We start from the raw sequence: 23,669 nt of genomic DNA on the forward strand, positions 1-23,669 counted from the left end.
GAGGGACAAAAGGGTAAGGCTAGTCCCCATACAAAACAAGCTCGAAGGGAGAGTGTACAGGTAAGGTTTATGCAGGTATGGGCATTTTGAGGGAACTCAGGCTGGAGACAAAGCATTTTGATGCAGGCTACTCCAAGTTAAGGCATGTGCGTACCACAAAAAAATAAAAATAAAAAATAAAAACACACGGCAATATGCTTAGGCATCCAAGTGCACAAATCAACATTACAGGCCAAAACCTGATTCTTTTTTTTCTTTGTAATCTTTATTTAAACCGATTGTAAAAGCAGAAGCAAGCTTGCTGTGGGGGCACTGAACAGGAGGGGCTGGGAGCACCGAAGAGGGACCCAAATAGAGAAGGATCTGGGCTGCTCTGTGCAAAACTACTGTACAGAGCAGGCAAGAATAACAAGTTTCTTTTTTATTAGTTTAAAATAAGTTTTTAGTATCACTTTAAGACAAAAGGAACATATAATGAACACTGCCATAGTTTTGGCCATGAAAACAAATGAAATGTATGGGCTCATGTACACTGCAGCGCAAAAATAAGCTGCTTTTTCCCCCCAGGCATTTGAGCTTTATTTCAGCTTGACGAAGCTTGTGCTTTTCTTGTGCTCTTTTGCATGTTTTTATTGAGCATCTTTGAGCTCCATTGAGCACAAGTGTTTTTTTTCACAAACCCTTCTCATGTTTGGTCTTCTAGAGCTTTTTCACGTGTTTTTGGGCTCAAAAACTTGAGTTTGGTGGCGATATTAAAAATGTTCAATAAAGAACGGTATCAAACAGTACAGAAACAAAGTGTAATCATAATGTAATAATACATCTTGTACAAAAGGTGTTTTCTTTCCGAGAGCTCAAAAGCCTGTAGGAGCAGCTTCTTTGAGCTGCAGTGTGCACAAACCCTAAAAGCGCACAAAGGTATAAAAAGTACAAAAAGGTACAAAACAAAATAAATAAAACAAGATAACATGAAGGCTGACCCTTTAATAATCTAGAGGCAGCCCTAAAGTGAACAGACCGACCGAGCCATATAGTAGTCCTGACACATAGGCCCAAGAGCTGATCCAATCTGTCAAAGGTGGTCATATTACTGAAGCAACTGCAAAAACAGCCCTTCAGGCTCGTGTTGGGAGGGGGGGCGTACCCTGAACCTCTATTAAAACCCCTCCAACAAGTCGCCACACCAAGGATTAATGAGCATATATAGGGAGAAGGCCTCACTCACTTGGCAGAACAGTAGGTCAGTCTGTTGCAATAGATATTGCACGTTAAACCACGTAGAAGAAAACGTGAACACAAAACAGTAACCAGGTAACATAATACATGACTAGGAAAACACTCTTGAGGAGTATATTGTTACCGTAATCGCCCACATCAGTTGGTATGTCTGAAAAGAAATGAAAAATATGAACTTGTACAGGCTGCTAAAGAAACAAAAATTTAAAAGAACCTGACTCAGGTACTGGCTGCTTAGTTTAAGTAGATACCTTCAACGAAGGCTCTGCTAGTTCCAACAAAGCAATATCCAGGCTAAACAAGATCTGAGCGGGGGTCAGGGGTGTATTCCCGCCAAGCCGCCCAAATACTGGCAAAGCGTTTGAGCCTGTCAATACACATTACCACTCACCCCTCAGCTTCCATGATCCCATTCACTTTCCTAATCCACTCCTCCCAGTTAGGCACATGTGCTCATTTCCAACAAATACCGTGTTTCCCTGAAAAAAAAGCCCGGGTCTTATAATAATTTTGGCAACAAAAGACCATGTAATGTGCCGTCTTCGCTCCCCTCTCTCCCTGCCTGACAGCAATCCCCAGCGTGAACCGAGTAAAAATGCTTGTAAAATCCTATAATCCATTCTACTACAGTAGAATATAACGTACAATGTGTGTGTTTCTGTAATAGAATTGTGCCAAATACCTTCGTTATAGCACCACTCTGCGCTTCTGTGCCCTGCTGGAGTGCTCTTACCTGCAATTGTATTACATAAACACACATCTAAGGGTCTACAGAATTAACTTACTGTCTTCTAAAAATTGACCACAGCTGGGGTTGCCATCTGCAGCCCAAGGCCCAAAAAAAAGGCCTTTGCATTCTCCTGGGAGGAACCATAATAAGCCTATGATTAATGCGGTCCCAGACACGCAAAATGTGAATCGTCATTGGAGAGGTAGTTGTGGACAACCATCTGTTGTCCACAACGATGAACATTTCTCCAGGGTGACCCACAGTTTAGAATAAGTGTGGAAGTGCCAATTTAAAAAGCGTTGAAAAATGATGGCCCTGTAATAGCGCTATATGTCAGGGAGTCCCAAACCCCCTACCTCCTTGGAACGCTGAAGCATGGTCATCGCTATACACAGCTTCTTACCGTTCCATACAAAACCGACAAGCAAACTGAGGTTGAGCGAAAAAAAAGCTTTTATCTAGAGGAACGGGTCCCATCCCAGGGAGGACATTCATTTTAATATTGACCCAACCATGTCAAGGCCGCCCTTGTCCAATTCCTGCAAGTCTTTACGCACCACATTCAACAGTGCAGGGTAATTGGCAGAATACAGTGTCTCAAACTGATCAGTAAACTGAACCCCCAGATATTTAACCGCTTTCGGACCACCTGCCCCACATATACTGCGACAGGGCGGCCCGGCTGCGCGAAACAACGTTCCTGTATGTGGTTTCCGCCTCTAGGTCTCGGGGGCACGCGCGTGCGCCAGAGACCAGCTACCACTGTGACTGGACACAGCGGGAGCCAATCAGCGGGTCTGGTGGCAACAAAAAAGAATCACTTAGCGTCCAATTTGTCGGCCGCAATGTCGCAGTCCCATATAAAAAAAAAAAAACGCTGATCACCGCCATTAATAGCAAAAAAAAAGCCATAAAAATATCCCATAGTTTGTAGACGCGATAACCTTTGCATAGATCAATATACGCCAAATGGAATTTTTGGAGATTTTCTTCTGAAAAATCTCCATCAAAAAAGGAGAGGTAAGCTTTACTCAGTACACAGAAGATAACCATCAGCCAATGACACTAGCAGAAAACAGGCTTACTGGAAGTGGAAGGGGTGTAGCTCTTTTTACTAGTGCTCAATCACCTGAAAATAGCTGCATATAACTCATGGTTAAGACTAAAAAGATCTTACCATGCCTTCACTTCACATATTGCCTCGCAGTTGGCCCATTCGCATTGGTGGTTTTATCCGGAAGCCAACAATGCGGCCACTGCCTTGGAGGCAGCTATACTTACCTCCTATGAGTCCCTGCAGAATCTGCTTCACCGTAGGTCACTTGGAGGGAAGGAAGAAGGGAAGGAAGGAAGAAGGGAAGGAAGGAAGGAAGGAAGGAAGGAAGGAAGGAAGGAAGGAAGGAAGGAAGGAAGGAAGGAAGGAAGGAAGGAAGGAAGGAAGGAAGGAAGGAAGGAAGGAAGGAAGGAAGGAAGGAAGGGTACATCTATCCTAGTAATGACACTACGGATTTTTAGGCTCACTAAATTGCAGCCCTCCAACAACAATACTACAGACTCCCCTAGTACAGTACTCCACTTTGGGGGAACCTGAATTTACCAGAATTCTTCCGCAGATCCGATGGGGGATTCTAGTCTAAAAGGGGGGTGAAAACAAATTATGCATTTATTCTCGGACAGCATGTTCCGTCCCTTTGAGGAATTCCGCAGAGATTACAATTTACCCCGCACGGCCTACTTCCTTTTTTTGCAGAAACGCCACACTGCGGCAACGCAGTTCGACCTACGCAATATAGTTGTTTAACTTTCTCCGCTAGAACGCCTACTGACTTCTCTCACGACAAAACTAGTCTCAACATATTATGGGTCCCTCTTGCATTCTACAACTCATAGGCTCAGCAGTATGGCCAGTAGATGGAGAGCTGACATCCCAGAACTGACGGAGGACATCTGGCAGGAGATTCTTTCCCTTCAGGTTCTCTCTGTCATTTCCTCCCGTGACAAGGTGATACAGACTAAATTGCTGTACAGGTCCTACTTTACCCCCTGTGTACTGTTTAAGCTGAATAGACTACCCTCTGCACTATGCTCCTGATGCGGCATGGCTGATGCACTTTCTTTCACTTGATGTGGAAGTGCACTCCGATCAGGAAGTTCTAGTCAGAGGTCACGGCCTTCATCAGCTGCCTAATGCAGATACCCAATATATGTAATCCCTTGCGGTGCTTACTGGGATATATTGACAATACTGGGATATATTGACAATGAAAGTATTTGTAAGAATGTGCAAACCTTTATTCATATAGTATTTTTTTTTATTTTTTTGCATAAAACTTCTATTATATGTCTCAATCCTCGCCCACCATAGCCTTTTGGCTCACTGCCATTAATCAGATTGTACCGTTGTACAAGTTGACATATGAACCTAGAGGGTGCCCGAAAAAAATCTTTAAAGGTTTGGGGCTCCTGGGTCAGCTCCGAGAGTACCATAAAACCTGCTCCTTGAAGTCTAAATGATACCCCTGCCCACTGAATGGTCTTTTTTTTTTTATAGTTTTGAGTTTTTTTTTACAATTAAAAATCTTACATACTTTGCAAAACAATTTGCAAATCATCCATAAAAATACTGAACAGTCACAAAATACACAACTACATAAAGGAAAAAAAACTAAAAACATTGAGGATACATATAGGTACATAGATGGATCTGTCCTCTAATATGCATTTGAAAAAAGAATCTATGCCGCAGCATGTGCCCTTAATTCTCCTGGGTCTAGGATCTAAGTAATAAACAAGAGAAAAAGGATAGAGCAGATCCCCCTCCCCGCCCCTCCATAAAGAAAAAATAAAATTATAAAAAGGAAAGGGGGGGGGGGGGGGGGGAGTCATATGGATGTATGTGTGTACTAGTACACACATATACATATCTTTATGTGAGTGACTTTACCCCAGATCTATACCCCCGCTTACCCATGTCTGTTTATCTTACTTTCGGGGGGGGGGGGGGGAGGTTCCCATCTCCCCATCCCCATTACCATCCACCTTCAAATTGTGCAAAACAAACAAAAATACTAATAAAAATAAATGTTTATATTCCTTTACGCGTCTTTCATAACCCCTATAAAAGCAACTCTATGCCCCTCTTTCCGTGTCTATCTTTATTTCCGAGAGGAGGAGATCCTCATTTCTCTATCCCCATACTGTTACCTACAACTTGTGCTAAACGAGGAAAAAAACGAGGATCAAGCCCCTAAGCACTACCTCCGTTCCCCATGGTTCCCAAATAAATTGGGGTCTATTTAAATTCTAGCCATTTCTTCCAGGTACCCTGAAATCTTGTTTCTGCGTCCCTTTGGATTAATTCTTCCATTACCCTTGTTCTATCCATCTCTCTAAACCAGTCCTTTATCATTGGTATTTCCTTTCTTTTCCAATATTTCAGAATTAATGCTTTCGCTGTATTCAACAGGAAGGGAGTAAGTGCTGCTCTGTACTCCGAGCCCCCAGTCGCATGAAACAAACATTTCCAGGGATCCAATTCTATCTCCGTCCCATCAATCTTTTAATTAAATCCATTACTTATACCCAGTATGGCTGGATCAAACTGCACTGCCACCATATATGGGCACGGGTTCATTCCTTCCCACATTCCCACCAACACAAGGGTGATAAATCGTGATTCATTTTATGTATCTTGGATGGAACGTAGTACCACTCAGAAAGTAGTTTATAATTTATCTCTTTTATCCTTGTGTCCCTTGAGGTATAGTGGACATAGTCCATTACCTTTCCCTTTAACATCTCCGGTACTAATTGTTTCAGTTCTATCCCCCACCTCCCCACAGGACACAAATCGACCCATCGTCCATAGAGGTTATAAGCAGCTTTACTTGTTTTGACAATATGAAAACATGGAATGTACCCTCTATTTCATTCTTGTAACACATTTGAAAAATCAATAAAAAACTATTGATGAAATAGGCTAAGCGGCCACTGATATTCCTAAGGCCTAAGACCCCTTTCACAACGACAGTGTATTGCAGGCGCTATAGCGTTAAAAATAGCGCCTAAAATCCGCCCCCAAACAGCGGCTCCATTGCAGAGTTTTACCGCCAAAGCTATGGGCGGCTCAGTGTGAAAGGGGTCTTAAGGTGCTTTCCAGACAAAGGTAATTTAACCATCGCTGAAGAACAGTCCACTTTTTAAGACATTGCATGTTATAACTGGACACTGGCCTTCATTTGCGTGCGTGTGTATATACATACAGTATATTACTCATACAGGTTTAAGCTACAACCGTGATTAAAAGTGATAATTAATCCTTACATAAGCCCACTGAAGTGATAAGCCTCAGGCGATACACAGTCACGATGCAAATAAAAAAAAAAAAAAAAATTTGTTTGAGAGGTTTAACCACTTGCTTACTGGGCACATAAACCCCCTTCGTTCCCAGGCGAAATTTCAGCTTTCGGCACTGCGTCGCTTTAACTGACATTTGCGCGGTCGTGCGACGTGGCTCCCAAACAAAATTGACGTCCTTTTTTCCCCACAAATAGAGCTTTATTTTGGTGGTATTTGATCACCTCTGCGGTTTTTATTTTTTGCGCTATAAACAAAAAAAGAGCGACAATTTCAAAAAAATACATATTTTTTTTTACTTGTTGCTATAATAAATATCCCAATTTTTTTTTAAAAAAAATATTTTTTTTTCTCAGTTTAGGCCGAGACGTATTTTTCGACGTATTTTTGTAAACAAAACAAAAAAATCGCAATAAGCGACTGGTTTGCGCAAAAGTTATAGCGCCTACAAAATGGGGAACAGAATTATGATTTTTTTTCATTATTTTTTTTTTTTTTTACTAGTAATGGCGGCCATCTGCGATTTTTATTGGGACTGCGATATTGCGGCGGACGTATCGGACACTTTCGACACAAATTTGGGACCATTCACATTTATACAGCGATCAGTGCTATAAAAATGCACTAATTACTGTATAACTGTGACTGGCAGGGAAGGGGTTAACACTAGGGGGTGAGGAAGGGGTTAAATGTGTAGCCTGGGTGTGTTCTAACTGTGTGGGGGGAGGGGGGTGACCGATGCTGTGTCTCTATGTACAAGAGACACAGATCGGTCTCCTCTCCTCTGACAGCACGTGGAGCTCTGTGTTTACATACAGAGCTCCACGTCCCTGCTGTTACCGACTGTGTCACCGACGATCGCGTGTACCCGGCGGACATCGCGGCCGCCAGGTACACGCATCGGCTCCCCAGCGATGCGGCGGCACAGTGGTTACCCGCCGCGCGCCCCCCAGTGGTGCGTGCGGGTAATGCATTTCAAATGACGTCCAAAGACACCCGAGAACCGCGCTGTTGACATCTTTTGTCAATAGCGCGGGTCTTAAGTGGTTAAGGATCAAATTTTTATACCAGTAATGTGTCACCAGCAACTTTACAGGTGTTGCAGTATTTTCATCAGCACAACCACATTGATTGCGTTATGTTCTGTGTACTGCTGTTTTCAGAGAAAACAAGGGGCATCAGATTTTTTGTGCTTTATTCCTGCGAACAGAAAAGACTATTTTGCTACATTTCAATAAAAAATAAAATAAAAATAAAAAAAACACTTGTTGTGGGAGTGAAATAGAAGTGTTTGTAGGCGTGTTCTTCAAAAATGGAGTTATTGTGAGCATATGTATAATAGAGATAATAATGCAGCTGCGACGAGGGCATAGAACAAGTTTACAGTGGCAATAGACATACTGTGTATATCACTGCGGGAAGTGAGGAACTATACACTGATGCATATTTATGTAGGAATTCACATTACATACCTGAATAATACTTTTAAGTGGTTGCCCACCTGTTGTTTATGTTGTCAAGATTATATAATAGGCCACAGAAAATTTAATCTATATTACATTCAGCATAACCCCGGTTCGATATAGTTACTGTAGCTTCCCTATTCATGCAACTGTACTGCCTTATATAATGCTCTGAGCATTTGTTCACCTCATTTATTAAACTGAATTTCCATCAGTGCATTAGGTTACCATTATGCTGCTATACCTTCATATTGTCTTTATTCAGCACACATGCTGAGTGTTGTTATGTTAGTCATCAATCTATTCCGCAACTATTTCTTTAAAACAAATTTCTCCTGACACAAGCAAACTGCAAAGATGAACATTAATTACTACTATTACATTTAGTTTCTAGTTTAACACACAGAGAACTGTGACAAAAGAAGTGAAGTGCATTGTTTTAGTCAAACAAACCATTGGTAGCAGCTTATTAAAAACTCAGTTAAAATGTTTTGATTTCTTTTCTTTAATGTGTGTGAAGTTTTAAGTGTTGCGAAAAACTTTGAGCACTCTTTCATCCATCAAAATCTCTTCAAATTTCCATTTAAAGATCATGAACCGCATTTACAACTATAGATCTTTTATTTCTTTGTAAGTGGGCAAACTTACAAAATCTGCAGGGGATCAAATAATTATTTTTCCTACTGTATGAATGTAATGCTTATAAAGTGTGATAAAAGCCAGTAGAGAAAATTTTTGCCTCAAATATCAAATTGTAATAACGGAATAGAAAAGAGGGGTCAAACTGTTATGACTACCACAGACTCCCAGAGAAAATCCTCTCCACAATGCATCTTATGCAAATGATTTCTTAAAAGACAAAAAATGTTTTGGGTTCATTTAAAATTGTCATATTTTTTTTTTTAGTTCATGTGTTTTATTTTCAAATCGTTTATGGTTTTAAATGGAAGGGTACAGGGAGTATACACACATACAGGGCCGGTGCAAGGATTTTTGCCAACTAAGGTGAAGGTGCATTTTGACGCCCCCCCTTCGCCGCGCACACACCACACATATATCTGTGCTCCATTAAGCTTTAACGGTTATGATCGTTTAACTTATTTATCTTTTACAGGAAAAAATAGCATAGATGGCGTTCTTCTGCATTTCGCTGTATAATGTACTGTTGCTGGGATTTGTAGTCCTCTATAGCTGGTGGTACTCTCCATTGCGTTGTATAATGATTATACTGCGCAATGCAGATTACCACTGACCTGTTATAGAGGAACTACAAATCCCAGCAATAATACATTATACAGCGCAATGGGGAATACCAGCAGCTATAGAGGAACAACAAATCCCTGCAATACATTATATAAAACGCAATGCAGAAAAGCCCACACACACTGCTGCCCCCCAGGACAAACCACCACCCCCTTTCACTAGTACAGACCCCCCCTCAGAACAAACCTCCATTAGTACAGACCCCCCCCCCATCCATTAGTACAGACCCCCCCCATCCATTAGTACAGACCCCCGGATAAACCACCCCTCCATTTGTACAGACCCCCCCCCCCCCACCTCAGAACAAACCCCACCCGGGCGGCAGCTGGAGGGGAGAGGACAGTGTGCAGCTGCGCCGCCCGGGTGGAGAAGATGAAGATCGTGACACAGGAGGGAGGACTTGGAGAAGGAAATACCGCGGAGAGAGAGAGAGACACAGACAGACAGACAGACAGAGAGAGAGACAGAGAGAGAGACAGAGAGAGAGACAGAGAGAGAGACAGAGAGAGAGAGACAGAGAGAGAGAGACAGAGAGAGACAGAGAGAGAGAGACAGAGAGAGAGAGACAGAGAGAGAGAGACAGAGAGAGAGACTCAGTCTCGGCCGTGACTGATTTTTCCACCCTGTTCCCTAGCTAGCGCTGGCGCCGTAAGGCAAGTGCCAATGTTGCCTTGCGCTAGCCCTGCACACACATTACAGTGCTACAGACAAGGCATAACTGGTCACAGAATAGCTCTAATATCTGTAGCCAAGTGCATGGCTAGCAAATAATACCACCATAAAAAGTTCTAAAAACTCCAGTTGGATATCTATAGTCACATAGTAAGTGAGGCTGAAAAAAGACACCAGGTCCAAACTATGTGTGTATCCCTGTATGTAGTGGTCGTCCAGGTGCTTATCTAATAGTTTTTTTTAAAACCATCGATGCCCTAACCCCCCCCCCCCCGCGCTGAGACCACCGCCTGTGGAGGGGAAGTTTACATCCTTGCCGCTCTTACAGTAAAGAACCCTCTATGTAGTTTAAGGTTAAACCTTTTTCTTCTCATTTTAATGAGTGGCCATGTGTTTTTTCTTTAAAGTCCCTTACGCAAAAAGTTTTATCCCTATTGTGGGGTCACCAATATGGTATTTGTAAATTTAAATCATATCCCCTCTCAAGCGTCTCTTCTCCAGAGAGAATAAGTTGCTTGCAACCTTTCTTCATAACTAAATGTCCTCCAGACCCTTTATTAGCTTTGTTGCCTTTGTTAGCTTCATTGTACTCGCTCCATTTCCAGTAAATCCTTCCTGAGGACTGGTGCCCAGAACTGGACAGCATACTCCAGGTGAGGCCAGACCAGAGTCTTGTAGAGTGGGAGAAATATCACTTTATCCTTGGAGTTACTCCCCCTTTTTAATGCATGCCAATATTCTGTTTGCTCAGTTAGCAGCAGCTTGGCATTGCATGCAATTTCTGAGCCCATCTACTAGGACCCCCAGGTCCTTTTCCATCCTAGATTCCCCCAGAGGTTCTCCCTCCAGTGTATAGATTGTATTCAAATTTTTGCCACCCAAATGCATCATTTTACATTTTTCTACATTAAACCTCATTTGCCATGTAGTTGCCCACCCCATTAATTTTTTCAGATCTTCTTGCAAGGTTTCCACATCCTGCATAGAAATTATTGCCCTGCTTAGCTTAGTATTGTCCGCAAATACAGAGATTGAACTGTTTACCCCATCCTCCAGGTCATTTATAAACAAATTAAATGGAATGGTCAGGGTTAGGTAGTGGGACCAATCCTGAGTATTCCCCATTTATCATCACCCTCTGAACTCGCCCTAGTATGCAGTTTTTAATCCATGTACTCACCCCTATGGTCCATGGCAATTGACCTCATTTTGTACAGTAAACGTTTATGGGGAACCGTGTCAAATGCTTTTGCAAAATCCAGATACACCACGTCTACAGGCCTTCATCTAGATCAGGGGTGGGCAATCTCGGCCCTCCAGCTGTGGTGAAACTGCAAATCCCATCATGCCTCTGCCTCTTGGAGTCATGCCTGTGATTGTCAGGGTCTTGCAATGTCTCATGGGACTTGTAGTTTCAAAACAGCTGGAGGGCCGAGTTCTGATCTAGATGGTAGCTCACCTCCTCATAGAAAGTTAATAGATTGGTTTGGCAAGAACGATTCTTCATGAATCCATGCTGATTGCTGCCAATTATACTGTTTTCATTACTAAAATCTTGTATATATAGTCCCTCATCATCCTCTCCAAGAGCTTACATACTATTGATGTTATGCTAACTGGTCTGTCATTCCCAGGGATACATTTTGGGCCACCCGGGAGCAAGCCATCCGGTCCCGGTGATTTATTAATATTAAGTTTCCCAAGTCTAATTCTAACCTCTGTGTCAAAGATGCGCATATGTTCAGGGTAAGGTAGGTATGGGGAAAATAGGAACTGTGGGGCAGTCAGGAGGTGGGGCTCAGGGTTTGATTAACAAGGCCTTGGTCAACAAGAAAATTCTGCTTTTGGTACATGAGGTTTGGGGGAGGGGTGCAGATGGAGGGAGTCAAGAGATGGAAGGGCATATATAATTGATGTTTTACATCTCCAACATGATCTCACACTTCTAATATTACAAATAAACATTTAATACAACACAAAAGATTCCCATAGTTCTATGGGTTTTCTGAAGAGCAACAACGACATAAGTGATTTTTGTCTTTCAGGCACTCGGATTTATTTATTAAAAAGGCAAAAAAAAAAAAAAAAAAGTCTATTAATTTTGCAAGGGAAATTTCCCTTGTCTGAGTAAATGAGGTGAAGCTTTGCAGATTTCCATTATCTGATCAAGTGCAAGCAAAAATAGTTTTTTTATTATTTAATGTGATTGGATAAAAAAATGGAAGTCAGTGCTCTGACTTGACTAAACAGTCTTTTTAGAGAATGAAAATTGAAAACATCTGAAAAAGGTGCCCAAAGCACCACCTTACTGGTTGTATACAATACAAAATGTTCATCTGCAATAATTTAATTACATTTACTATGCAAGAAAAACAGAATTACATTTTTTTACATTGCCTTTTAATCCTGATCATAAAGTATGTACAAAACCAAACAAGGACAGTCTATTGTGCCCAGTTTCATCCAGTAAAACTCAAAATTGTCTTTATTGTCATGCAAATTTGTGTCTGAAAGGGTGACAATACATGCAAATTATATTAAAAACAAGACTAAAAACACTATGCCTATGGTTGGTTATTACCCAGCTTGTGTTTTCCTGCTTGGCATCATTGTGTGTTTATCTATTACTGGGAACTGCTACTGGCATCTTTCAAACTTCATATTTATTGGTGACCGCCACTACCATTACTGTTGCTGCTGCCATTTTAATGGGTTTTGATTGTTACTAGCATACCAGCATTGTACAAACCATTTTTTATAACACTTGTTTCATGCAATTGTAAATCACAATGTCTATGCCGCCTACCTAATGTTGCTTTGCCTAGTAAGCTGAACCCTGGATTACACAGTCAACCCACCCAAGCTGGATGAATCACACACCAGCTTTCATCTATCAGTGTTTTTTCTCACTAGTCTCTGGTCTTCTCGTCTCCTGCAGCCATTAGCACATAGTCTCATTGACTTCATCGACTTCTCCTTTATTTTATTACAATTAATAAAAGAAGGAAGACTGACCCCCCCACCCTCTGGTGCAACAGTAGGACTGTAAAAAAACATTGGTGGGGCAAGGGAACCAACAGAAACTCAATCAAGTAGCTTTATTGAACTCTCAAACACATTTGGTGTAGTCAAGAAAACCCACTAGAATAAGGGCTTTGGATTCCCAAAATTGTTATTGTTGTTCAGTTGATGATCACAGTACATGTATTATACCTGGCCTCAGAAGTGCAAACAAATTGCCTGCCAAGGTACCGATGCCATTTATCAGAAAAAATAAAATGACGAAAAAGCGTTTTAATCCAGTTTGTAAAGTGATTTCATGCATACATTAGCAATCTATGAAAGGCTTGTTTAGACATACATAAAAATTATAGTATGACCGGTAACAGTGTACTAACCCTAGCTCAAACACCATACCTGTCTGTGTATAATGCATCCAATTAAGAATCACCTCTGGGGCTCTGTACCATCTGGTCACCACATAACCTGTCATTTCACTGTCTGTATGCCTTGCCAGTCCAAAATCCAGGATCTGTGAACATATGCGAGTAATAATTATCAGGACATCCGCCAACAGTTTAGTGTAGGAGGAAGCATTAGCTTAAAACAAGAAGAGAACAGTGACGCAGGACATGTACGAGATGTTAATCAGCTGATCTATATTTTCACTAGCTTCACAAATAGACAATATACCATACCCTAGAGCTACACACACACACACACACACACTTTGCACATTGTACATACAGTAAAACAAATAGAAATGCTTTACACTACTGTGTTTTAGGCTATAAGCAGGAATCCTAACCCAAGCTCCCCCCCAGCTCTATGATTATTACACATTACTCTTAAAGAACTTTTTTAAATTAAAAACGTGTTGTGCAATAACAAAAGATACATTTTTTTAAACTAACGTTTTCTGTGACTGTACCTAAGGAGAGGAGAGGGCATATAAAAGATGATGTGCAGCTTTCATGTATTCAATCCACTACTCTTGCAGCAGGCTAGCATTAGATATATTATCTGGCTGAATGAAAATGTAACTAAAATACAATGCTCCAGCAAATGGCATACACCGAATTCGTGTATGCTTGCTATTACATGGCACATTTTAATAAAAACATTAAAATGTTCTTAGAGTACACCCGTCATGACATATGGAGTTTGTAAAATATCAGTCTCATAAAAATGCTAGTTGCTGGGCTGTGTATAGAGTTAAAGCCCAGGAAAATGTTCAGTTTGCTTTGAATGAGTGTCAGAATCTCTCAACTCTATACTTGTTCCAGGTCAGTGAAAACACTGAAGCCAAAGCGGCAGTAAGAAAGCCAATGAGCTAAAATTATCAAGAGGAGAAGTCAGCAATGTCAGGCTACAATCTTTTCTAATTATTTAAGTTATCAGCTTAAAATGAATATGATCCTATAGCAGTAAAGTTTCCAGAGTTTTTCTTTACCATCAAACCTGCACAGTAAAGAACTTTAAAAAGAGAAGCAATGCCAAAAGCTTTTTTGGTCATACTTTACTTCAGGGTCACAGAAGTGCATTTACTTTTGCACTCCTGTGACCCAGAATCAGCCAATTGGCTGATGTCACAGAGCCACTCCAGGCTCTAAAAAGGATCCTGACCATATTGTCAGGATCCACACAGTTGTCCGGCTGACAGCTGGCTCCGGCTCACAGAACTTGAGTCAGGCAAAGCCAGCTGCGCCTGACCCCACTCCTGCCTGGCACACCAGAAAGTGCTGGAGGTGTAGAGCAGAGAGCAGGGACTGACAGTAACCACTCTGCTCAGAGCTAAGCTGGGAATTGAACGATCAGGGGTCACGTCACCCCTTAGGGCTTCGAGCCAGCAGGGGAGAGATGCAGCATTACACTAATGCTGCATCATAGAGGCGAGTATGTACGTTTGTTCATTTTATTTTTTTACACACCCCAAAACTTCTCCTTTAATGAACATGAACATGCAGACAATTTTCTCCTTGTCCTCCTTGTAGGTTTTCATCTACAATTCAAAGAATATCATGATAGTATCTTTTACAAAGGCAACATAAAACTGCAATGCAGGATCATTTGAAGCCATTTTAGCAAATGTATACAATCGTTCTTCCAACAGGGCATCAAGCCACACATACAATGTCAGGCTGTGTGGATGAGGTTTTAAAGGCTTGAATTGTGTCATTCTGGGAAAAGTGAAAAAGTTCCGAGCCCTCATGCAGCCATATGCATTGCCAGACAATTTCAATCACTTTTAACAAGCTTTCCAATTACAAGAACAGCTAAATAGATTAAGGAAACCTACCAACACTTTAGAGTATTTAACAGGATTGAAAAAAATGGTTGGCGTTCGCTTTTTTTGATCTACTGACAATTGCCATATACAAGGCCAACATTAGAACTGTTATTTAAGAGAGACACAATAGCAGCTCACAGGGAAAGTCAGTTTTGTCAGATCAGCTAGTCCTATTCAGCCCACAAGTAAAGGGATTTACCATTATATTGGGAATGTGATGGGGGGCAGATTTAATTGTAAAATCAAAAACTAGAACATTTTTATTTATTTTTTGCAAGATCCACTTTGCTAAATTAACCAATAAAAGTCTATGTTTCCATACCTTTAACTCACAATCTTCATTCACAGCCAGATTTCCAGGCTTTAGGTCCTGCAGATGAATATAAAAACACAAATAGATCTGATAAGTTAAGTCGCTTATAAAACTTAGAATTTGTGCAAGGTGAGCCACTGAAACGCCCAATTGACCTTTTTTATCTAGGATTGGCCATGATTTCTGCAAGCAAACCTGATTTCCCCCTTTGTCAATCATACCCTGTGTAAGAGAAAACAATGCAGCTGTCACATGCTGGTCTTCTAAAATAAGATTATGTTTTGGGCTATTTAGGTATGACTGTACTCAAAGGAGTTCTTTAATAGTAATACTGAATTAAAAACACTTACAGCGTGCCCCCCAACTAGATCAGAATCTGACCCTGTATATCCAAAGATGAAGCTCATACCTTCCCTGGACATCTATTTTAACTTGAAACTAGGTTACCTTGTTATCAGTTAGGAGACATTTATACAGGGAACTAATAGCATTGCTATCCCTCTGTGGAAAACTCAAGTGTAAGAATTAATGTCAGGCAAACGGTTACAAAACCCATTTGGCTTTTGATTCAGAACATACAATTAAAGCAATTAAAAAGTTACCAAGGCTGAGCTGGTGCTAAGCAGTCGCTTGAGGTGACATCCTCCCACAACAAAGAGTATAGTGTGTGAAGGAAAAGACTATTAAAAACTGAATCAAGTCCAACTTATTCTGGGCTTGCCTTCTTAAAGAAGCACAAAGGGCTCATTACTGTCAGACAGTGAATCATTTCCTACTGGGGATGCAAATCAAATCTGCATAGGGACACAAGGCCTGAAACGAGAAGCAACGGGCCTCCCCCAAAACAACCATAATATTTTACCATAAGTAAAAGCAGAAAACTAGAAATGGAAACAGGTTTTCCCACGACTGAAATGTTGAATACTTACCCTATGGATGATACCAGCTGAATGGATGTACTGAAATGAAAATGTAAAAAGTGAGAAGTTAATACTATGTATCTGTAATTCAGAACAGATTAAGTCACATAAAACAAAAACACAATGTGAGCAGACATGCTCAGATATCAGAGGCCTACCCCATGTAAGGTAGAGCTATTAAGCTTCCATTTATGTGAATGGTGACCACAGATATGGTCTTATTCCAGGCTACAAAAGCACAGGTTACACTGGATCACAAAGAAAAGTCAAAGGCGTTATGGTGCTACCTTGTGAGCATATCATTTACTACAGTGTACTTGGTTATAGGCAAATACACATAAATGGCAGAATTTGGGTAAAGATTTAATGCGCTACAAAATTGAGAAATATGCCAAACTACTGGGATTTGCTCAACTTGGCGCTGGCATCCTTCAAGAGTTTGTAAAATCTCTTTATTTTTTTAAACAAACATATACTAACCTCTAATAGCTGCGCTTCCATCAATCTATTCAATCAAGAGCCGAGAACAAAGGGACCATGAAAACACGGACAGTGTGTGCATGGGGGCCTAAATCAAGCATCATTTAATACTGTATATCATTTATAACCTTAAGGCCTCTTGGCCAAGATCGCTGGTCGGGAGCTAATCTGCAGGGTTTTTTTGGTCATGCTCCTTCGACAGAAGCTTCTAGTGAACAGGCCAATGCCACCCGACATTCGGCCTGTGTGTACTAGACATTTAGCTAGATTCAGTAAGAGTTAGGCCGGCGTATCAGTAGATACGCCGACCTAACTCAGAATCTGGGCCGACGCAAATTTAAGCGTATTCTGGAAACCAGATACGCTTAAATTAGGCTAAGATACGAGCGGCGTAAGTGTCTTACACCGTCGAATCTTAAAGTGTAATTTTTAAGCTGGCCGCTAAGTGGCGTTTCCATTGCGTTCGGCGTAGAATATGTAAATCACAAGATACACCGATTCACGAACGTACGCCCGGCCGACGCAGTACAGATACGCCGTTTACGTAAGGCATTTTCAGGCATATAGTTATTCCAAATAGCTGGACTAGTAGTGTTAAGTATGGCGTCGTTCCAGCGTCGAAATTTGAAAAATTTACGTTGTTTGCGTAAGTCGTCCGTGAATAGGGCTGGACGTAATTTACGTCCATGTCGAAACCAATACATCCGTGCAGCGTACTTGGCCGCAATGCACACTGGGATATGTACACGGACAGCGCATGCGCCGTTCTTAAAAAATGTCAATCACGTCAGGTCACACTTCATATACATAAAACACGCCCCCCACAACCTCATTTGAATTAGGCACGCTTATGCCGGCACCATTTACGCTACGCCGCCGTAACTTAGCAGGCAAGTACTTTGTGAATACAGTACTTGCCTTGCTAACTTACGGCGGCGTAGTGTGAATACGATACACTACGCCGCCGCAAAGATGCGGCGGGCTTTCTGAATCTAGCTATTAAAGTGCAAGTAAACCCCAAAACTAAAATCCCTGCATCTATAGACATCCACATTCGAACACTAACCTATCTAGCCCTAAAAAGAAGAAATCAGTATACATACCTTTTCTGAAGATGATCCAACCCAATCTCCAGTAGCGGAAGCTCTGCAGATGACCGTCCGGGTTAATGGCTGTAAAATGAATGGGGAGCGATGACATCCATAGAATTACTATGGGGCTTCCATTGTTGGCCATGTCCTCTGCACCCACCTTCACAGCAAAGCCGTGTCTGACCGCTCAGTGTGGGATCGAATCAGGGCAGCTGCAGAAAAGGTATGTATACCGATTTCTTCTTTACAGGGCTAGATAGGTTAGTGCAAAACCCTGTACACACACTCTCTTTTCTCGGCGGTAAAAAGTCAGCCGAGAAAACCGAGGGGAAAGTCGAGAACCCAGCAGGAAAACTGCCATGGAGCTTTGGCTGGGAATCCCGGCCGTTTGTATGCTCCATCTGCACTGCCTCGCAGTGTTTCCCATAGGTAAGTAGTAGATCTGGCGAAAAAAAAAAAAAAAAAACGCTGGGAATCCCGACGGAAAAATAGAGAGCAGGTTCTCCATTTTCCCACCAGGATTTCCAGCTGTTTTTCTGATGGGAAACCTGCGAAGAAGCATACACACATCCGGTTTTACCGGCCAAAAGCTCTCCTGGCAGTTTTTCTGCCGGGAAAAGCGGTCGTGTGTACGAGGCTTTAGAGTGTGGATGTCTAGTGATGCAAGGATTTTAGTTTTAGGGTGGACTTCTACTTTAAAGGTTCACAGACTGAGCGATTCTATTTGTTTTTTAACCCAATAAACAGTAAGAATTGCTGCTTTCTGTTGTCGCTTTTACTATACTTTTTTTCAGTGGGTACTTAAAAGCTATGCTCCAGGAATATATACATCACACCAAAAAATGCAATTATATATTCATTTATTTGAATATTTTAATTGGATGTTTTTGTACTTGAGAAAAGAAAGAAAATTGGGGGAAAACAAACAAACAAACACACATATTATATATATATATATACATACATATACATATACATATACACAGGGGCGGACTGACCATTCGGTCATTCGGTCATTGCCCGAGGGCCCCGTGGTGGGGGGGCCCGGGCTGGCTCAGTCCGTCCCTGGAGGTGCCCGCAGCAGCGTCAGCTTCTACACTATTAAAAAAAACGGAGTCTGTACTTTGTACCCCCGAGATGCCTTGTATAAGAGGCTCGCTCGGGAGTTATGAGCTTCCCAGGATGGATGGCTCATCAGAGCCGTGAGCCGTGCGTGTGGGGATGTAAAGTGACACTATGACAGGCGCTCCGGCCACCTCTCTCCCCACCTCTCTCCCCTGTGCTTCAGCTGAGGGGGCGGGGCCATAAATCACTGCCTCGGAGGACTGCATGTGAAGGAGCTGCTGCTGCTGGACTGGGGAGGCAGAGCACACTGAATTGCACAGACACAGGAACGAATGGCATTCACAATGACCTGCCTTGTGTTGTGTGCAGATTAGCAGGTCAGTGTGATAAGTAATGAAAGCCCTGTGATTGCAGTTACCGTGACAGTGTCTAATCTGTGTAATAAGAGCCATGCCCATGCTGATTGTTTCTTTACCTTCTTGTCCTGTGCTGTGTCTGTGCTTATTTACCAGGTAGCAGGTCATGTCAGGGGCTATTCACTAGTGCACATGATGAGCCATCCATCCCGGTGTCTTGTCAAGATGGTTCCCCTATCGGATAGGTTCACTTGCGCAGTCGGAGGCTACGAAAATCTCCAAGCCAGAAGAGCTGTTTGTTAGCTGTAAACAGAGCATATGCAATGAACACTGCGCTCGCTCCCGACCCAATGCTTGGTGCTGGTTACACACACCCCCAGTTTGTTGATATTCTCAATATGACATCCACCCCTTTGACAAAAGCACTGGCCATCGAGTGGAGGAGCCATGTATAACCAGCCCCAAGCATCGGGTCGGGAGCGAGCGCATTGCGCATGCTCCATTTACAGCGGACAAACAGCTATTCAGCCTTGGAGATTTCCGTAGACTCTGACTGAGCATGCACAGTTGAGGTCGGAAACTATCAGATAGAGGAACCATATCGTCAGGACACCGGCCAGCTCATACCTCCCGACCCCCTCATATACAACAGCCACATCAACCTAGCTAGTGGGATTTAATGGTTCAAGGCACTGCTTTCTCGGGGGTACAGACTCAGTTTTTTTTATTGTGTATGATAAGCTGCCACTGTTGCGGGCACCTCCAGTGGCGGACTGAGCCGGCCCGGGCCCTGCCACCACGGTGCCCTCGGGCAGTTACCGACTGACTGGTCAATCCGCCCCTGCACACTGATATCTGGTACACTGAATGCCACTCAGTGTGTAGATATCAGTGTTATATATAGGGAATAGCACTTAGACCTGGTTCACATTGAAGCAATTTACCATGCGATTTGACATGTCAAATCGCATGGCAATGGCACTAACCAAATCGGTGCGATGCCCCATTTGTGGCGCCGATTCCCAAAAGTAGTTTCTGTACAACTTTTGGCGACTTCTTGGTGCAATTTCCATAGACATCTGTGCTGCAACCCTCACAGATGTCTCTGAAATCACCCGCCAAATTCGCACTGATATGCGGGTATGAAATCATGCGAGTTTAGCTGAACTGTCTCGCACAATTTCATTCCCGCTGTCAGTGCGAACCTGGACTAAAGCTGATTCACACCTATGGCATTTTTTGTGCATTTTGCAGATTTGCACAACAATCCATTTAACATGGTTTCCTATGGAACACGTTCTGTAGTGCAAATCTGCAAAATGCAAAAAGCACTAAAAATGCCATAGGTGTGAATCCAGCCTAAGTGAGTGTTATTCCCTATATATATTCCTTACGTTGGTGGTCAGTGAGAAGAATGTTCCTTACATTGGTGATCAGTGAGAAGAATGTCCCTTACATTGGTGATCAGTGGGAAGAATGTCCCTTACATTGGTGATCAGTGGGAAGAATGTCCCTTACATTGGTGATCAGTGAGAAGAATGTCCCTTACATTGGTGATCAGTGGGAAGAATGTCCCTTACATTGGTGATCAGTGGGAAGAATGTCCCTTACATTGGTGATCAGTGGGAAGAATGTCCCTTACATTGGTGATCAGTGGGAAGAATGTCCCTTACATTGGTGATCAGTGGGAAGAATGTCCCTTACATTGGTAATCAGTGAGAAGAATGTCCCTTACATTGGTGATCAGTGGGAAGAATGTCCCTTACATTGGTGATCAGTGAGAAGAATGTTCCTTACATTGGTGATCAGTGAGAAGAATGTCCCTTACATTGGTGATCAGTGGGAAGAATGTCCCTTACATTGGTGATCAGTGAGAAGACCGTCCCTTACATTGGTGATCAGTGAGAAGAATGTCCCTTACATTGGTGATCAGTGAGAAGAATGTTCCTTACATTGGTGATCAGTGAGAAGAATGTCCCTTACATTGGTGATCAGTAGGAAGAATGTCCCTTACATTGGTGATCAGTGAGAAGAATGTTCCTTACATTGGTGATCAGTGAGAAGAATGTCCCTTACATTGGTGATCAGTAGGAAGAATGTCCCTTACATTGGTGATCAGTGAGAAGAATGTTCCTTACATTGGTGATCAGTGAGAAGAATGTCCCTTACATTGGTGATCAGTAGGAAGAATGTCCCTTACATTGGTGATCAGTGGGAAGAATGTCCCTTACATTGGTGATCAGTGGGAAGAATGTCCCTACATTGGTGATCAGTGGGAAGAATGTCCCTTACATTGGTGATCAGTGAGAAGAATGTCCCTTACATTGGTGATCAGTGGGAAGAATGTTCCTTACATTGGTGATCAGTGGGAAGAATGTTCCTTACATTGGTGATCAGTGGGAAGAATGTTCCTTACATTGGTGATCAGTGGGAAGAATGTTCCTTACATTGGTGATCAGTGGGAAGAATGTCCCTTACATTGGTGATCAGTGGGAAGAATGTCCCTTACATTGGTGATCAGTGAGAAGAATGTGCCTTACATTGGTGATCAGTGGGAAGAATGTTCCTTACATTGGTGATCAGTGAGAAGAATGTCCCTTACATTGGTGGTCAGTGGGAAGAATGTCCCTTACATTGGTGATCAGTGGGAAGAATGTCCCTTACATTGGTGATCAGTGGGAAGAATGTCCCTACATTGGTGATCAGTGAGAAGAATGTCCCTACATTGGTGATCAGTGGGAAGAATGTCCCTTACATTGGTGATCAGTGGGAAGAATGTTTTAATTCCTATAATAAACATTTATTTTGAACAGTGTGTAGAGAAATTCTTTGAATGTCTGCAATGTGGGCAGTGCAATATGTAGGTGGGACTTTGTGTGAATGTAGCTTTAACGTGGGCGGGGACACATGGGCGGAGACACAGGGGGCCCCATGATCTCCTTTTGCCCGGGGGCCCCATGAACTGTCAGTCCGCCCCTGCATATACACACACACACACACACACACACATATACATACACACAGTACAGACCAAAAGTTTGGACACACGTTTTCATTCAGAGAGTTTTCTTTATTTTCATGACTATGAAAATTGTAGATTCACACTGAAGGCATCAAAAACTATGAATTAACACATGTGGAATTATACATAACAAAAAAGTATGAAACAACTGAAAATATATTTCATATTCTAGGTTCTTCAAAGTAGCCACCTTTTGCTTTGATTACTGCTTGGCACACTCTTGGCATTCTCTTGATGAGCTTCAAGAGGTAGTCACCTGGCGCAGTACCCCATCACTCTCCTTCTTGGTCAAATAGCCCTTACACAGCCTGGAGGTGTGTTTGGGGTCATTGTCCTGTTGAAAAATAAATGATGGTCCAACTAAAACGCAAACCGGATGGAATAGCATGCCGCTGCAAGATGCTGTGGTAGCCATGCTGGTTCAGTATGCCTTCAATTTTGATTAAATCCCCAACATTGTCACCAGCAAAACACCCCCACACCATCACACCTCCTCCTCCATGCTTCACGGTGGGAACCAGGCATGTAGAGTCCATCCGTTCACCTTTTCTGTGTCGCACAAAGACACGGGGGTTGGAACCAAAGATCTCAAGTTTGGACTCATCAGACCAAAGCACAGATTTCCACTGGTCTAATGTCCATTCCTTGTGTTCTTTAGCCCAATCAAGTCTCTTCTGCTTGTTGCCTTTCTTTAGCAGTGGTTTCCTAGCAGATATTCTACCATGAAGGCCTGATTCACACAGTCTCCTCCTAACAGTTCTAGAGATGTGTCTGCTGCAAAAGGTGGCTACTTTGAAGAACCTAGAATATGAAATATATTTTCAGTTGTTTCACACTTTTTTGTTATGTATAATTCCACATGTGTTAATTCATAGTTTTGATGCCTTCAGTGTGAATCTACAATTTTCATAGTCATGAAAATAAAGAAAACTCTTTGAATGAAAAGGTGTGTCCAAACTTTTGGTCTGTACTGTGTGTGTGTGTGTGTATGTGTATGTAAAATATGTGTGTGTGTGTATATATATATATATATCTCTATCACACACACACACACACACACACACACACACACACACACACACATATATATATATATATACACACACACACACACACACACATACATACACAAAATGCATTTTTAAATTAAACTACTACAGTACGTATTTCATATAAGCCTTCCCTGCAAAGTAGCAATTGCCTAACAGATTTAACCACAAGAATAGCATTTATGTGCTTGAATACTTTCACTTGTGGAGCAAAAACTACCACAAAACACCACAACTAATGCATACCCTTGCTGTTTATTGTTGTGTTGTTCATTCAATAGCAAGCTCTACCCTCTTACTGTCACCACAGGAAGCAACTGTAAAAATCGAATAAACTGGGTAATGGTAAGAATATGGTGTTCC

General features: G+C 42.1%; 1 protein-coding gene across 2 annotated transcripts in view; it reads right to left on the bottom strand.

Annotated features, from left to right (window-relative positions):
- Positions 1-23,669, bottom strand: part of MAPK12 (mitogen-activated protein kinase 12) — a 146,105-nt gene that overhangs the window by 31,715 nt on the left and 90,721 nt on the right. The window contains exons 5-8 of one of the 2 annotated variants that reach the window (XM_040343681.1): positions 16,253-16,282; positions 15,333-15,380; positions 13,138-13,252; positions 1,361-1,387 (exon numbers count right to left, since the gene is read on the bottom strand). In XM_040343681.1, the coding sequence (XP_040199615.1) occupies positions 1,361-1,387; positions 13,138-13,252; positions 15,333-15,380; positions 16,253-16,282 (220 nt within the window). The remainder of the gene's footprint in view (positions 1-1,360; positions 1,388-13,137; positions 13,253-15,332; positions 15,381-16,252; positions 16,283-23,669) is intronic. The other variant, XM_040343682.1, reaches the window with a different exon arrangement.

Source organism: Rana temporaria, chromosome 3 (assembly GCF_905171775.1).
Source record: "Rana temporaria chromosome 3, aRanTem1.1, whole genome shotgun sequence".
In the NCBI taxonomy this organism is placed as follows: domain Eukaryota; kingdom Metazoa; phylum Chordata; class Amphibia; order Anura; family Ranidae; genus Rana; species Rana temporaria.